The sequence below is a fragment of the Schistocerca gregaria genome, chromosome X (genome assembly GCF_023897955.1).
Source record: "Schistocerca gregaria isolate iqSchGreg1 chromosome X, iqSchGreg1.2, whole genome shotgun sequence".
NCBI classification, from domain to species: Eukaryota; Metazoa; Arthropoda; class Insecta; order Orthoptera; family Acrididae; genus Schistocerca; species Schistocerca gregaria.
The window spans coordinates 858,028,048-858,046,132 of record NC_064931.1 but is presented as its reverse complement, the minus strand read 5'-3'; the positions used below and the strand labels follow the sequence as shown (position 1 = coordinate 858,046,132).

Sequence of the window (18,085 nt, the reverse complement as noted above, 5' to 3'; positions counted from 1 at the left end):
GTAAAGATATTGAACGAGCCATTTTACGTTCATATAACAAACTTATTGATAAATATGGCTGTATGCTGACCATTTACAAGACTTTTTAATGAAATAGATTTGAGGTAGCACTTTCTACTTACCATCTTCCACACGTTACAATATTATAAAACGTTCTGCGGAATAGAAGGAGCTGTCAAGCAGAAATTTTTTCAGTTTGTTTTCAAATTTTACTTTGCTGTGTGTCAGACATTTTATATCACTGGGTAAGGGATCAAAAATTTTGGTTGCAGCATTGTGCACACCTTTTCGTGCTAAAACAACTTCACCGTAGGATAATTAAGGAATAAATATAATGTGAAGCAATACTCAAAAAGCCTAACTCTGTAAACACATGTCTACGAAATTATTGTGGATGACCACCACAGACTACTCTTAGAGCACTTTTCTGAGCAATGAAGACTTCTTTCTTAAAGAGAGTTACGCCACAACATTATTCCATGTGATATTATTGAATGCATGTGTGCAAAATGTGCCAGCTTAAATTCAGGTTACTGAACAGCACAGTGGTTTCTGTTTAATAAGAATGGGTGTAATAGCGTATATTATAATTCATGACACTAGTGATAAATTTGTGTCTTTATCTATAAATGTTACCAGTTTGTAATAAGTCTTAATCTGCAGCATAGAAGAGGTATCCCAGAATAAATGATTTTAGACAAGATTTAAAATCTGTTTTGATACCTATAAGAACTTTTATGACATTTTGGTGGAAAGGGTTATCCTCGCTCATGGGGTGGAAGTACAGATCGCTGTTTTCAGAAGCAAGGTTAGGGCTTAATGTTCTGTCGACGTCGAGTCAATCAGACACGGAGCACAAGCTAATTTAGTTGGTTTGTGGGGTTGAAGGGACCAGAGTACAAAGGTCATCGGTCCCCAGAAGCTCGGACTGGGGAATGAAATCAGCCTTGTCGTTTCAAGGGAATCATGCTAGCTTTTGCCTTTAGCGATGCTGAAGGAACTTGTAACAATTAAGTCTTGATGGATGCAATTCACAGATTATCCCCAGAACTGACCTCAGTCTTCTGGTCTGTAGATGAGTGGAAGCATTAAATCAGAGGCTACGTTGATTTAGTATTGACTTGGGGTTTAAATTTCTTGATTGTGCTATTGGGCTGAGTTCTGTAGGATTCCATAGACAATTACAAGCGTGCGCTATGTTCAGGAAGCAACGACACAAATAGCCGATGTTTCATATTGGATAAACACTGGGCGTAGCATTTCACCTGTACTTTTTCTTTTGGAGGGGAGTCCACTTCCTTGCAGGGCAGTAACAGGATATATAAGTTATTTACTCTAGGATCGATCAGGGTAAATTTCCAAAATTACTTTCACATTTAAACGGTAGTAATGCCCATTTAAAAATGGAACAGAAGACTGACTAAAATTAAAAAATAAATAGGAATGAAATCTTGAATTCCGAATGAAATGAATGTTGAAAACGTGGAGGGAGACCAGTAGTAGTAGCATATTTACAGTGCGGTGACAAAAGTTATGGGATACCTTCTAATATCATTTCGAATATCCTTTTGTCCAGCGTAGTGCAGAAGCTAGACGTGGCGTGGACTCGAAAAGTCGTTGGAAGCCCCCTTCAGAAATGCTAAGCCATGCTGCCTCTATAGCAGTCCATAATCACGAAGATGTAGCCGGAGGATTCTGTGCACGAACTGACCTCTCGACTATGTCCCTTAATTGATCAGTGGGATTCACGTCGGGCGATTTGGGTGGCCAAATCATTCTCTCGAGCTGTACAGAATGTCCTCAAACCAATCGCGAACAAATGTGGCCTGGTAACATAGCGCATTGTCATCCATAAAAATGAAGTTCATAAATGGCTGTAAATGGTCTCCAAGTAGCCGAATATGACCATTTCCAGTTAATGATCGGTGCAAATGGACCAGATAACCCAGTCCATTCCCTGTAAAACAGACCAAACCATTATGAAGCCACCACCAGCTTGCATAGTGCGTTTTTAACAACGCGGATCCATGGCTTCGAGGAGTCTGCGTCTCACTCGAACCCTACCATCAGCTCTTACCAACTGAAACTGGGACTCATCTGACCAAGCGACGGTTTTGTAGTCTAGCGTCCAACCGATACGGACACGAGCAGAGGCGCTTGCAGGCGACGTCATGCTGTTAGCAAAGACACTCGCATTGGTCGTATGCTGCTATAGCCCATTGAAGCCAAATTTCGCCACACTGTCCTAACGGATACGTTCCTCGTACGTCCCACATTGATTTCTACGGTTATTTCACGCAGTATTGCTTGTCTCTTAACACTGACAACTCTACGCAAACGCCGCTGCTCCCGGTCGTTCAGTGAAAGCCGTCGGCCCCTGCGTTGTCCGTGGTGAGAGGTAACGCCTGCTATTTGGTATACTTGGCACACTGTTGACACTATGGATCTCGGAATATTGGATTCCCTCACGATTTCCGAAATGGAATGTCTCATGCGTCTAGCTGCCACTACCATTCCGCATTCAAAGTGTGTTAATTCCCGTCGTACGGCCATGATCACGTCGGAAACCTTTTCACATGAATCACCTGAGTTGCAAATGACAGCCCTATTTTACCTTGTGTACACTATACTGCCACAATCTGTATATGTGCATAAAGCTGTCCCATGACTTTTATCGCCTCAGTGTCTTTTCGGACTAAGACAAGTAATGCCTGATAATATAAATAGTCAGAATACGAGGAGATGTGGGTGAAGATAAACTTTAATGCTGGGCTAAATACAGTCATCATACATTTATATTAGCTACCTACATTAAATACGTAAGTGGACTGGAATATATACACGTAAATTTCACGACTATCATTATGAAACTGATGAAGATTTCTTCTGGTCAGTTATCAACTTGGGATTTGCATGCATAGAATGGGTATTTAGGATGAGTGCTCATGTGCCTTTGTACTAAAGGTTTCTCTCGAAAAATACGTTGAGCTTTTGGGATACAACCTATTAGCGAGGAGAACGTCTTAGGTCTGCTGGCTACAAAAAGACGTGAACTTATCGACCCAGTTAACACAGAGACAGAAAGCAATAACAGCATGAATGGGCTCTGGCTAGAAACAGAGGTGTGAGTTGGGGCGAAACATTTATACTTGACAAATTCGCCAAGAAAGTGAATACAACATAAGCGAAAACCCAAAAAGCAACATTCAGTTCTTGCCAGGAAATTGTAAAAGATCTATAGGAAAAAATCAGAAGTAGACTACGGGTCAAGGGAATCTATGAGGGATGGAAAGGACTGACAGTGTTTCAAAACATTATTTGGTAAGTACAAAGCACTTCAAGGTACATTTAAATAAATTTTTGATGGACGCTTTGTAGTTTTTCATCTTCAAGAACAGAATCAGTTGTATAAATCAGCAGAAATAATATAAATCATCAGCAGTCTATACGTTACTTTTAATAACACAAAATCTATAAACTGTATATTTAACGAAAAGATAGCTAGTGGATACACTAGAATTCACAGTACTTTCAAGAATATTTGGACCATAGAATCTTATCCACTGTAAGCTTCTGTTTAAAGTGTAATTTTATGTTATGTTTGCAACTAAGTAGTTGTCCGGTAGCTGAGTTGTCATCGCGACAGAATGTCAATCCTAAGGGCCCGGGTCGATTCCCCGCTTGGTCGGAAATTTGCTCCGATCAAGGACTGGTGTTGTGTTGTCCTAATCATCATCATTTCATCCCCATCGACGCGCAAGTCACCGCAGTGGCGTCAAATCGGAAGACTTGCACCCGGCGAACGGTCTACCCGACGCGAGGCCCTAGTCACACGGCGTTTACATTTTTAACTAAGTAGTTCATGTGAATAACGTAGCCACACATTAGTTTGTTGTGACGATATGGAAATAATGAAGTTCAAACTACATATAGGAATTTCAGGACTATTAGGAAAAGGGATTCAATATTCACATATTTTATAGGGCTGTGAATTATTTTTCACTAAAACTCGTGTGTGTTTTGCGTTTAATTCACAATATAACTCACCAAAGTTGCGACTGCTCCGTGAAGCTGTGACGAACAGTTTCGACTAAAACTTGAGAACCTTGAAGATGGATTGGTGGTGGTGGTGGTTAGTGTTTAACGTCTCGTCGACAACGAGGTCATTAGAGACGGAGCGCAAGCTCGGGTTAGGGAAGGATTGGGAAGGAAATCGGCCGTGCCCTTTCAAAGGAACCATCCCGGCATTTGCCTGAAACGATTTAGGGAAATCACGGAAAACCTAAATCAGGATGGTCGGAGACGGGATTGAACCGTCGTCCTCCCGAATGTGAGTCCAGTGTGCTAACCACTGCGCCACCTCGCTCGGTTTGAAGATGGAGTTATCACCCCAAAATAGGTTTAGGTAAATAAGAAACCGAAATACGGACAGTTGACAGACTTTTATACAAATACCATATGAGTGCTCGGTGTTGCTCGGGTATGTTTTTATTCCAGTTCTGTTGGTCCATCTCCTCCTTTCCTCTCTGTCACTTACGCAGTAAGCTAATTGGTAAAGCAAACAGTAAAACAAAGACTTTATTGTTTGATTCGAAATGTTTCACAAATTTTCAATCAGCAGCTTCCTACTCCAAATGTGAAACTACACTCCTGGAAATTGAAATAAGAACACCGTGAATTCATTGTCCCAGGAAGGGGAAACTTTATTGACACATTCCTGGGGTCAGTTACATCACATGATCACACTGACAGAACCACAGGCACATAGACACAGGCAACAGAGCATGCACAATGTCGGCACTAGTACAGTGTATATCCACCTTTCACAGCAATGCAGGCTGCTATTCTCCCATGGAGACGATCGTAGAGATGCTGGATGTAGTCCTGTGGAACGCCTTGCCATGCCATTTCCACCTGGCGCCTCAGTTGGACCAGCGTTCGTGCTGGACGTGCAGACCGCTTCATCCAGTCCCAAACATGCTCAATGGGGGACAGATCCGGAGATCTTGCTGGCCAGGGTAGTTGACTTACACCTTCTAGATCACGTTGGGTGGCACGGGATACATGCGGACGTGCATTGTCCTGTTGGAACAGCAAGTTCCCTTGCCGGTCTAGGAATGGTAGAACGATGGGTTCGATGACGGTTTGGATGTACCGTGCACTATTCAGTTTCCCCTCGACGATCACCAGAGGTGTACGGCCAGTGTAGGAGATCGCTCCCCACACCATGATGCCGGGTGTTGGCCCTGTGTGCCTCGGTCGTATGCAGTCCTGATTGTGGCGCTCACCTGCACGGCGCCAAACACGCATACGACCATCATTGGCACCAAGGCAGAAGCGACTCTCATCGCTGAAGATGACACGTCTCCATACGTCCCTCCATTCACGCCTGTCGCGACACCACTGGAGGCGGGCTGCACGATGTTGGGGCGTGAGCGGAAGACGGCTTAACGGCGTGCGGGACCGTAGCCCAGCTTCATGGAGACGGTTGCGAATGGTCCTCGCCGATACCCCAGGAGCAACAGTGTCCCTAATTTGCTGGGAAGTGGCGGTGCGGTCCCCTACGGCAGTGCGTAGGATCCTACGGTCTTGGCGTGCATCCGTGCGTCGCTGCGGTCCGGTCCCAGGTCGACGGGCACGTGCACCTTCCGCCGACCACTGGCGACAACATCGATGTACTGTGGAGACCTCACGCCCCACGTGTTGAGCAATTCGGCGGTACGTCCACCCGGCCTCCCGCATGCCCGCTATACGCCCTCGCTCAAAGTCCGTCAACCGCACATACGGTTCACGTCCACGCTGTCGCGGCATGCTACCAGTGTTAAAGACTGCTATGGAGCTCCGTATGCCACGGCAAACTGGCTGACACTGACGGCGGCGATGCACAAATGCTGCGCAGCTAGCGCCATTCGACGGCCAACACCGCGGTTCCTGGTGTGTCCGCTGTGCCGTGCGTGTGATCATTGCTTGTACAGCCCTCTCGCAGTGTCCGGAGCAAGTATGGTGGGTCTGACACACCGGTGTCAATGTGTTCTTTTTTCCATTTCCAGGAGTGTATTATGCTGACTCTCCCCTACGAAGTCAGCAATGACGATCATAATAATATAAAACAAATTAGAGCTCGCACGGAAAGATTTAGGTGCTCATTTTTCCCACGTGGTCTTGGATAGTGGAACGGTCGATAAGTAGTCCGAAAGTAGTTATATGGACCCTGTGACAAACACTACAGCGTAAATTGCAGAGTAGTCAAGTATATGTAGACCAGATTGTCTTTTAGTAAGCACAGCATCTCTTTAACCTTCTTGGTTCGACAGAAGTATGTCACACACATTGTTTGTCTAGGACCATGTCTATTTCACTAGTGTCCCAGCAGACTAACGGTCTTACAGTGTATGAACGTTTTCTCGTTATGGTGTTTATGAAACTGCTGACGTAATATGTCGCACGCCTCAGGCTTTTCCTAGCGAAAATAGTCTTCAAATGTCTAATGTCAGAATTCAGGAGGTCGTCATTGTTACCTATTGTGTCAAAAATTGGAATATTAGGTCTAAAAATTTGTTTCCACCGTTTTGGAATTGATGACATTAGCGAGAAGTGGTGATGCAGGTGGCAGGTCGTAAGTGTCGCACAATAAGCTCAGTCATTTGTAAACATAATGACATCCAAATATTAGTGGATCTGTAATTGCATTACAAAGTTATTCTGGACTGAATATGTCAAATTAAGTGCCCAGTTCTCATTATTACAGGGAAGTTTTAATTTTCTGCTTTAATATGAAGAAATGTACGGCTGAGGCTCATAAAATGCTGGAGAAGACCTAAGGTGAGCCACCTATTAGCGAACGAACGTGCAGACAACGGTTTCCCCGTTTCCAGAACGGTGATTTTGACGGCGGAGACCGGCATGGCTATGGAAAAGGGAAGGTTTACGAAGCTACTAAATCCGACGGAAACAATCATACGACATCGTTTTCGAAAACAATTTATACATTTGAGCCGAGCACTGAAAGACATACATCCACAATACAACGATAAAAATGAAAAGATGATTTTGCAGAATGTCGTAAGGCCCGTCAAACGTAACTGGAAACTTTGAAGTGGAAAGCCTTACCCCACCCGCTGTGTTCTTCATACATCGCCCAATTCTTCCGCCGCGAGATCCGTATGCTGCCCGAAAGATGAGATAAAGTGCTGGCCAGCGAGAGCCAATAGTTTGAATCGTAATTTACTCTTAAGTTTTTTACTATAAACTTCGATTGAAAAAAGGCGGAAGCAAATCCGTGGACCTAATATTTCGATCACGGGTCGCAGGACAAGAAAAATTTTCATGATATGCTACCGATTTTCATTTCCAATGAAATCGACATTTGTTTCTCATCTCGTGCGATTCTGTTCACGTCGCGCATAATTCGGTGATTTTGAATACAGAGGACACGTGCTTACATCCTATGTGGATCTGAATTTTTTATAAGGTGTTAGTTTATATTTGCTCGTACATTCATTTTACAAGTGAAATGGACCAATAGGGGGGGCTAAAAACTTGATGGGAGATTGCTAGTTGTGCAGATTCACGTCCAGCAATAGAAGCTGTGAATTTTCAATGCGTATCGCGATCCTTGCGTTCTGCTGGCCGCCCCTTGGCCCAGATACAGTCAGCACTGAATAAAGCTCGCCAGCTCTTCTCACCAAACACTTCCGCGAACAGCGCGCTTGCTGCCGAACGCTGTTGCCTCTTCGTAGTATAGCGTTTGGCGCATCCACTTCTGGCTGCAGATGACTGCCTCGAGGCAGAAATTCTAGTGTCCGACCACGCGAGTAAGAACAGTAGCGTTTTCCGCATACATCTGGACTAAACTAGTAAAAATCATAGCGATCTGTGCATGCATCTGACGCTTTAGTCCAGTGTCTTACTATTGTGCCACCGCTCTCGGTATTCATTCTATTCGTAATACTGGGAACAGTTTTGATGCACGTTTGCCTCAAACGCCTGGGGTTGATAGATCGTACAGCTTCGTTATAGGCAGACTCCTTGGGGACAGGTCCTGGCGATGCTAGACATCTTTCAGTGTTACAGGCAGACTCCTTGGGGACAGGTCCTGGCGATGCTAGACATCTTTCAGTGTTACAGGCAGACTCCTTGGGGACAGGTCCTGGCGATGCTAGACATCTTTCAGTGTTACAGGCAGACTCCTTGGGGACAGGTCCTGGCGATGCTAGACATCTTTCAGTGTTACAGGCAGACTCCTTGGGGACAGGTCCTGGCGATGCTAGACATCTTTCAGTGTTACAGGCAGACTCCTTGGGGACAGGTCCTGGCGATGCTAGACATCTTTCAGTGTTACAGGCAGACTCCTTGGGGACAGGTCCTGGCGATGCTAGACATCTTTCAGTGTTACAGGCAGACTCCTTGGGGACAGGTCCTGGCGATGCTAGACATCTTTCAGTGTTACAGGCAGACTCCTTGGGGACAGGTCCTGGCGATGCTAGACATCTTTCAGTGTTACAGGCAGACTCCTTGGGGACAGGTCCTGGCGATGCTAGACATCTTTCAGTGTTACAGGCAGACTCCTTGGGGACAGGTCCTGGCGATGCTAGACATCTTTCAGTGTTACAGGCAGACTCCTTGGGGACAGGTCCTGGCGATGCTAGACATCTTTCAGTGTTACAGGCAGACTCCTTGGGGACAGGTCCTGGCGATGCTAGACATCTTTCAGTGTTACAGGCAGACTCCTTGGGGACAGGTCCTGGCGATGCTAGACATCTTTCAGTGTTACAGGCAGACTCCTTGGGGACAGGTCCTGGCGATGCTAGACATCTTTCAGTGTTACAGGCAGACTCCTTGGGGACAGGTCCTGGCGATGCTAGACATCTTTCAGTGTTACAGGCAGACTCCTTGGGGACAGGTCCTGGCGATGCTAGACATCTTTCAGTGTTACAGGCAGACTCCTTGGGGACAGGTCCTGGCGATGCTAGACATCTTTCAGTGTTACAGGCAGACTCCTTGGGGACAGGTCCTGGCGATGCTAGACATCTTTCAGTGTTACAGGCAGACTCCTTGGGGACAGGTCCTGGCGATGCTAGACATCTTTCAGTGTTACAGGCAGACTCCTTGGGGACAGGTCCTGGCGATGCTAGACATCTTTCAGTGTTACAGGCAGACTCCTTGGGGACAGGTCCTGGCGATGCTAGACATCTTTCAGTGTTACAGGCAGACTCCTTGGGGACAGGTCCTGGCGATGCTAGACATCTTTCAGTGTTACAGGCAGACTCCTTGGGGACAGGTCCTGGCGATGCTAGACATCTTTCAGTGTTACAGGCAGACTCCTTGGGGACAGGCCCTGGCGATGCTAGACATCTTTCAGTGTTACAGGCAGACTCCTTGGGGACAGGCCCTGGCGATGCTAGACATCTTTCAGTGTTACAGGGAGACTCCTTGGGGACAGGCCCTGGCGATGCTAGACATCTTTCAGTGTTACAGGCAGACTCCTTGGGGACAGGCCCTGGCGATGCTAGACATCTTTCAGTGTTTGCCGGCTCTGGGACGCCGAGGTTTCCCTGCACTAGCAGATTCCACTGACCAGGTGTGCTGCTTAGTACCAACCACAGTGAGTGATTTTCACAAGAACTTCTGAATAGTACCTCTGAGCGAGAAAAGAAGTTTTAAAAAGATGTTTTAGAAGCGCATCAGTAACTTTAATTTGGCTCGGCCTATTCGATTTCGCGCTGAACAGATGCCTACATCATAGGCAACACACATTGCGTACGCACGCTGCAGAACGCCTACGCGCTGCCCCCACTCAGGGTCATAAACAATGTAAAAGGATCGCAGGAAGTGTTAGCGAACATTTTGTCTCTGACAAGAGATACTCCGCGTGCCGAGATTTATCAGCCCAAGACGTTCGACCTTGAAACACACTGTAAATCTACTTCTACAGTTACATCCATAATTGCAAACTACCTTGCTATATGTGGCAGAGGGTACTTTGGAGATCATTATCATATTCTCACTTCCACGTTCCATTCACAAATGATGTGTGGGAAGAACGATTTCACGAGATTTACGAGGGAGGAACTAATATTTTACCCGACATTATTTGCGAAGTATCATCGCGGAATTTGAATAGCAAATCTGTTCGGGTTGCACAACGCATATCTCGTTGCATTTTCCATGGAGTTGGTTGAGCATCTGCATAACGTTACCAAATGATCCCATGAAGAAACGTGCTGCTCTCCGCTGCATCGTGTCTGTCTCTTCTGTTAAACTTACTTGATGAGGGTCCCCACCTACTCAATATTCAAGAACCAGTCAAACGTGTATTTTGTAAACAGCTTTTATCGTGGATGAGTTGCATTTCCTTAAGGTACTTTCAATGCATTTCAGCCTGTTATCTGTCCCTCTCGGTGATAGCTTTACGTTATCTTTACTTTTTAGATCCACCCGTACTGTTACTGCTACGTATTGCACGGTTGTTATTGTTTCCTCTGGTGTATTGCCGAAAGTGTAATCGAACAGCAGTAGATGTCTTGGCATCTTGATGCGCACTATGTGATGTTTATTTACACCGCACCAGTCGTCGATCCTCTGCAAGCCTTCCTGCATTTCTCTGTAGTCTCCTGTTATTGCAGCTTCCTGAAGACAACAACATCGGCCGTGAACAGCTTCGCGGACCTTCCTATGTTATCCACTAAACAGTAAAGGTCTTATCACCCTAGCTTAAGGTAGTTCAGAACTCACATTTACAGCCATCGATTTCGTCCCATTAAGAGCGACATATCAGCAAGGAATCGACTCACAAATCTGCCCGATACTCGGTATACTTGTATTTTCTTCACCGGAGGATAGCATGAAACTTAGAACACCTTCCGGAAGTCATGGAACATCACATTAACCTGGGCGTCGGCGCTGTGGCTCTCATGGATGGACATAGCGAGCAGGGTTTCACAAGATGTGTGTTTTTGGAATACATTTTTATTTCTGCAAAGGAAATTCTCCAAATACATATGATTGGGTAGAAAATATGTCAAATGATTCTACAACCGACTGACTTTGGCAATAAAGGTCTTTAATTACGTGCATCTATCCGAAGACCCTCCTTAAAAAACCGAAATGACCTGCGTTTTTACCAATCGTTTGGTACCCTTCGATCCTCCAGTTACGTACGATTAACTGATGTTGGAAGGGGAGCAAGTACTTTCGCGTAATCTCACAGGCATCTCATCCGGTCCAGGCGCGTTTCTGCTGCTGACTGAGTTTGGTTGTATTTTTGTCTACAATAAGGCGCGATCAAAAAGTCTCCGTTCGAAGACCGTAAAGTCCAGAATCGGTGTGCCAATCAGGTAAAATCACCGTGAGCATTGAGGCAAACATCCCACCTACGTACCAGGTCGAAGATACCCAGTTGTGGCCTAGCAGTTCTAGGTGCTTCAGTCCGGAATCGCGCTGTTGCTACGATTGCAGGTTCGCATCCTGCCTCGGGCATGGAATTGTGTGTTGTCATTAGGTTAGTTAGGATTAAATACTTCTAAGTCTAGGAGACTGATGACCACAGATGTTAAGTTCCATAGTGCTTAGAGCCATTTGAACCATTTTGAAGACACCCATTTGGAAAACACAGTGTCCTACTGTGTGCAGAAGTCTGTAACTGCCTGCGGCACATCATCGTCCGCCAGGAATCGTCGCTCCTTGAAGGCCTATTTTATGCGCAGGGTAACGGCGCGGTCTAAGGGCGCTTTGCCACGGTCCGCCCGGCTCCCCAGATCGAAGGTTCGAGTCCTCCTTCCGACATGGGTGTGTGTTTTGTCCTTAGCGTAAGTTAGTTGAAGTTAGATTAAGTAGTGTGTAAGGCTAGGGACCGATAACCTCAACTGTTTGGTCCCACAGGAATTTACGACAAATTTCCAAAAATTTTTAAGGGGCTAAAATCGTGATAATCGCATGGAAAGAGATTAGGTCTAAGGGTCGGGTGCTAGAGTGCCTCCCACTCCAGTTGGTGTAACTTGTGCATTGCGACATGTTCTAGGCGCTACAGTCTGTAGCCGAAGACTGCTACGGTCGCAGGTTCGAATCCTGCCTCGGGCATGGATGTGTGTGATGTCCTTAGGTTAATTAGGTTTAATTAGTACTAAGTTCTAGGCGACTGATGACCTCAGAAGTTAAGTCGCATAGTGCTTAGAGCCATTTTTGATATAGGAAAATGGTGGTGGTGGTGGTGGTTAGTGTTTAACGTCCCGTCGACAACGAGGTCATTAGAGACGGAGCAGAAGCTCGGGTTAGGGAAGGATTGGGAAGGAAATCGGCCGTGCCCTTTCAAACTAACCATCCCGGCATTTGCCTGAAGCGATTTAGGAAGATCACGGAAAACCTAAATCAGGATGGCTGGAGACGGGATTGAATCGTCGTCCTCCCGAATGCGAGTCCAGTGTGATAACCACTGCGCCACCTCGCTCGGTATAGGAAAATGCGTTATCATGGAACAGCAGTACTCCTTGTAGCACAATTCCACGACCGTGGTTTCCGATAGACATGCTGCCCCATATAAGTTGGTCATGTTTGTACGCATTTGCTGGTAAGTCGACATAGTTCACGTATCCGCATCTACAGCACGCAAGTTCGGAAGGCACGAACGCCACACAAATTCCTTACCTATATATCGGTGTTAAGTAGTCTGTCTGCTTTCCAGAAGGTTCGCGTTCAATGCCGAGTAGTGCTAGGGATTTTTCCTCGGTGAGAGGACTGGAAAGGGGTCCACTCAGCCTTGTGGTGCCAGCTGAGGAGTTTGCTGACAAAACAGCAGCGGCTCGAATGTCTAGAAAATTTACAACGGCTGCGAGAGCGGCGTGCTGACCCCACGCCCCTCCATACCGCCTCCGAATGGCGCCACTGACAGAGGACGACATGGTGGCCAAGGGGTGCTGAATGCCCATCAGGACAGTACGAGGAGATGGATTATGTAGCTGTGCTGTTGTTTACAGAAGTCTCGTATTCGCATTGTTATGGGTCATTGAGCAGATGAAAGCTACGGGGTAAGCCGGTAGAAACACAGAGCTTTGTCACCTCAGATAACATTTCATTTCAGCGTCCCATCACACGAACGGATCACCGCCACTGTGTCAGATTCTCTCTATGAAAGAACCACTACGGATAGGACTGCTACTTTAATTAGGACACTGGAGTACCGCGTAGCGATCGGAAACAGTACAGCACCTCTCCTAGATTGCCTTTCAAACGATAGAGGTAACAGCCATAATATACTGACGGAAATGGAAACTGGTACACCATCAATACTTTGACTGCATGCTACCAAACTGATAATCCAGAATTTGCATGCCTGTGTCATGTGTTGATTAAAATCTCATCCTGGTGCGATCTTACACACAGTACTTTTAGTACGTAAATGAGCTATTCCTACAGATTAAGAATGGTGGGAAAACGTGACGGCTGTTGGATGTGTCTAAAGGTAGTGGAACTTTCCAGATGTAGATCGCAGCCCACAATGGCCGGAGGACGGGCACGAGCAGCTCAAGACGGCTCTGAAATCCTGAGAAAGGACGTAGTCTTAGTATCAGGGACCTAGGATCGTCGTACCGACAGATCACGTGGACAACAAGCCGTAGTATAGTGCCGTAGGACGAGTGGTGACGAGATGGACCCGACAAAACAGTGCGGCAAGAAGAATAAGAAAGGGTGCTTCCAGAAAAACCTCATCACGATAAGACCATAGGATTCTTCGACTCTCTCTGAAGAAAAAACATATAACAACAGCTGAAGTTCGGGCAAGGTTACGGTCACCACAGACATTCGGGAATAGATTCTAGAAGCTGTGTTAAGCTCTCGAGGTCCCTAGCATCGTTTACCGCTTACGCTATACCGCAGATAACAGAGAATTACATAGTGTGGAGCCAGAGTCAACTAGGACATTGAGGGGCATTCTTTGGTGTTGAGCGAAGAGTCCCGCTTCCTTTGTGGCGATCACAACGACGACCTGTATGCGACCTAGTGAAAGGTCCCTGGAACAAGCTGTTCTTACCACACCAACTCCTGGAATCATGACGCGGGAAGCTATTGGATGTGACAATAGGACTGATTTAGCAATAGTTGCAGGGTGGTCGTATGCTCCCCAGAATGTGGCTGGTCATCGGAGCTCAGTTCGAAGCGGGACTCATCACTGAAGGCAATTCTACGGTGGTGGGATATCAATCAGACTGTCGCCCACCATAAAACCCGACAAACAGGAGTTGTGGTCTCCGTTGCCGTTTCATTTCAAAGGAGGGCCCGTTTGGTTGTCACCCTTACAACACGGCGGTACTTCGATGGTATTGTACGCTCATCCTAGTCTTACATTTCCGCACAATAATGCCTGCCCGCACACGGCGGGAGTTTCTCCAGCTTGTCGTCGTGCTTGAAAAACCCAACTTTGGCCAGGAAAGACGCTAAATTTCTCCCCAGTTGAGAAAGTTTGGAGCACGGTCCAGCAACCAGCTGGGGATTTCGATGATCTAACGCCCCAGTTGGACAAAATTTGACACTATATCCGTCAGGAGGACATCCCATAACTTTCAATCAATGCCAAATCGAATAACTGCTTGCATTAGGGCCAGAGGTGAACCAACGCGTTGTTAGCTTGCTCTGTTTGGAAACTCTTTCTGTTAAATAAATCATCCAATTTTTCTGATACTGTAATCATTTGTTAGTCGGTGTCTGTACACCACATCTACTGATTTCCGTCCTATTCTGATATTTCCTTCGTGACCTAGTAGAAGACGTCGGAAGTCCCATAAGGTTTTTCGAGGATGAGAAGTCGAAACGCTAGAAAATTGTAGCAAAAAGCAGGAAGACTTGCAGAGAATCATCGCTTGTTGCATGGAGTGGCAATTGACCTTCAACATAAACAAATATAACGTATTACGAATGCATAAACAGGATTACTCTTTATTGTACCTCTACGCGATTGCACAACAATCATTAGAAGCAGTTGCTTCCATAAAACATCGAGGAGTATGCGCACGGATCGTTCTGAAGTGTAGCGGCCACATAAAATTAATCGGGGGTAAGACAGATGCGAGACTGCGACTCGTTGGAAGAATGCTCAGGAAAAGTAGTCCGTCGACGAAGGATGTGGCTTACAAAATATTGGTTCGACCAATAATTGAGTATTGCTAGTCAGTCTGGGATCCGTACCAGATAGGATTGGTAGAGGAAATAGAGAAGAAAAGCGTGTTTCCTTACAGATTCATTTAGAAAAGTCGAAAACTTCACGGAGATGGTCAGCCAAGATAGGCGTTCTGCTTTACGGTATATTCTACTGTTAAAGTTCGGAGAGCGCGTAGAGTCAGCCAGCTGCTACGCGTATCTCGCGAAAAGATCACGAAGATAAATTCGGAGAGATTCGAGCACACACGGAGGATTACCAGCAAAGGCTCTTCCCGCGAGCCATACGTGACTGGAACAGGAAACGGAAGAAGTGACACTGATACACAAAGTACCCACCGCCACACATCGTATGGTGGCTTTCGGGTTATAGGTGTAGATGTAAAAACTTAATTAGGGATTTGTGGGATATGGACAAACGAATTATCGCATTGACCAGCGTGAGATCTACTTTTACAAAGAAGGCTTAATTTCACTAATGTAACCAGGGTAATTTACAAAATCTTAAGTTGTGATTTGAGGGAAAATTGAAATATCTCACGAACATCTGCTGTTAACTAAGTAAATCAAGTACCAAAAAACATCCAGTCAGTATAAACTGAAATTTGTTTGTTTTTTTCTTGATCTACATGCTCATTCTGATAATAGAATACACACCTGTAGTTAAAAAAATTTAAATTACACGCTTTCTGAACAAAACCTGAAAATAAAAAAATTGTAAAAAATGATGAAATATTCTGTGAAATTATTTGTCTGAAAGTAAGAAGTAAAATACACTAGAGAAACATTTGACGCATCTTTGGCCGGCCTAGGCGCCCGAGCGGTTCTAGGCGCTACAGTCTGGAGTCGCGCGAGCGCTACGCTCGCAGGTTCGAATCCTGTCTCGGCATGGATGTGTGTGATGTCCTTAGGTTAGTTAGGTTTAAGTAGTTCTAAGTTCTTGGGGCTGATAATCTCAGAAGTTAAGTCCCATAGTACTCAGACCCATTTGAACCAATCTTTGAACGATGCTCAATATCGTGAGCACGAACTGAGTTACTCATATGTTAGTGATGTAAGGAGACGACTAATTGAAATTCTACCCGTCAAATATCCTCAAGTACTCTTCAAATCCTAAGATCAGCAGTGTAGTTTAAATTCAAAATGGCCAGCTCATTTGCTGTACACGATTTCGATCACAACTGAAAGGCGCGGTCAAATCTTTCTGTAACTTATTTTGTTCTTAATTTTAGACAAATCCTTTCACAAAACATTTGACAGTTCTTTTTCAAAGATTTTTTATTCAACCGTCTATATTTCTCTTTGACTGCTTCATTTTACGGATTTCTGTATTTTTCCCCCTCGTCATTTACGTTCATTATCTTGTAAATTATCCGAGGGCTTCTACTAGGCGTCGTCTTTTTACTAACAGATACTATTTTGCCTTCATAAGTTCATCTCTCAACTCTTCCCATTGGTCTTCGATTGAATTCTTTCCGCTCTGTTTCCTCACGCTCTACCGCCAGCAGGATTCGAGCTGGCTACCTCCGTGTCGAGTGCCACCGCACAGGCGTGCGTTAACGGCAGCGACTACGTGTCCCTCGTGTCCCTTACGAAAGCGGTGTGGGGGGGGAGAAGTGACAGTGGTACACAGAGCCCCCTCCGCCACGCAGAGTAAGGCAGGCGCCGTGCCCCCACCCGGTGCCCCTGGCGGGCGGCGCGACGCGGCTGCGCTCTGGCGGCGCGGGCCGGCGCTGCCTCACGCCAGTGTGCTGCCGCTGGCGGAATGCGCGACAGCCCGCAGCAGCCAGCATGTCGCGAGTCAGCATCGGCAGGCCCGCGGCGCGCACCCCCAACAGCGCGCGGGTGCGCAAGATCAGCCGGGTACGTCCCGCCGTCGCCTACTAACACAGCGCCGCCTAACCCTCGGGACAACTCGCCCCACCAGTTGTTTCAAAGCGCTATGTCACGACGACATTGTTTTACAGCCTTTTGTTTTAGCCTATCAACTTCCTGAATCGTAACCAGATTCACTCTCTATCGTACATGACAGTTACGCAAACGTAGCCACATATTTATGAGCGTAACGTGTCCCATATCGTAACTATTTTTTTTTTTTTCAATATGAAGTTCAGTCGTCAGCTGCGTAATTGGAATATTTTCTTACATTTAATTGATTTAGACACATTCATCTGTCATCTTCGGAATTTCGGAACACGGATAAATGCTAATGAAAGAATGATATGACGTATCGCAAAATCTAAATTGTGAATGCAAAAATTATGACCACAGATTTTGTGGAGCTGACGACTGAATTTTGTTTTGAAAAAAAAAAAGTATATCGCAGTTACTGAAAAAAATAAGACCTACGAATAAAATCATAATTTACGTGTTGTATTGGACATATGAACATATTAGTACACGTTTCGGACTTTCGTCTTTCATCTGAGGCCTTTAACCCACAAAAACCACCTTCTGTACGCTATATATATATATATATATATATATATATATATATATATATATATATATATATATATATATACTTAACGCTATTCATTTTGAGATTGAAACTCACTCTTTTGTATGTGTACGTTTCTAAATAAAACATTTTTAGATCGGTACCATCTTGAGTACACATACTTTTTTCTTACTTTTGCCCAGACATGTGTTATTGAGGTTACATCATAATCAGTGGGTTTTTCATTTTCTTTCTGTTGAATAACAGGAAAATTGCTCTTTACTGTCTGCACAAATACAAATTTTAGTCTTAAGAAATGTATTCACAAATTTGATAGCAGACAAACGTGTTATGATTTATGTAGTACTCTGTATTTTGTATTACAGTTGTTTATCTAACACAGTTGGTCACCTGCAACCTGGAGCAATTAATTTTGAAAATTATTTAAATCGAAATTTTACGCTTGAGAATAATGTGGTCAGCATTATTTTATTCTAC

The 18,085-nt window shown here is 45.2% G+C and overlaps 1 protein-coding gene across 2 annotated transcripts in view; it reads left to right on the top strand.

The window, feature by feature from the left end:
* Positions 1-18,085, top strand: part of LOC126297533 (monocarboxylate transporter 3) — a 772,480-nt gene that overhangs the window by 305,122 nt on the left and 449,273 nt on the right. Inside the window, exon 1 of one of the 2 annotated variants that reach the window (XM_049988442.1) lies at positions 16,802-17,010. The exons of the other annotated variant lie outside the window; for it this stretch is intronic. Coding sequence (XP_049844399.1) covers positions 16,939-17,010 — 72 coding nt within the window. The 5' untranslated portion in view covers positions 16,802-16,938. Of the gene's footprint in view, positions 1-16,801; positions 17,011-18,085 lie in introns of those variants that run through there. 2 annotated transcript variants of the gene reach the window in all.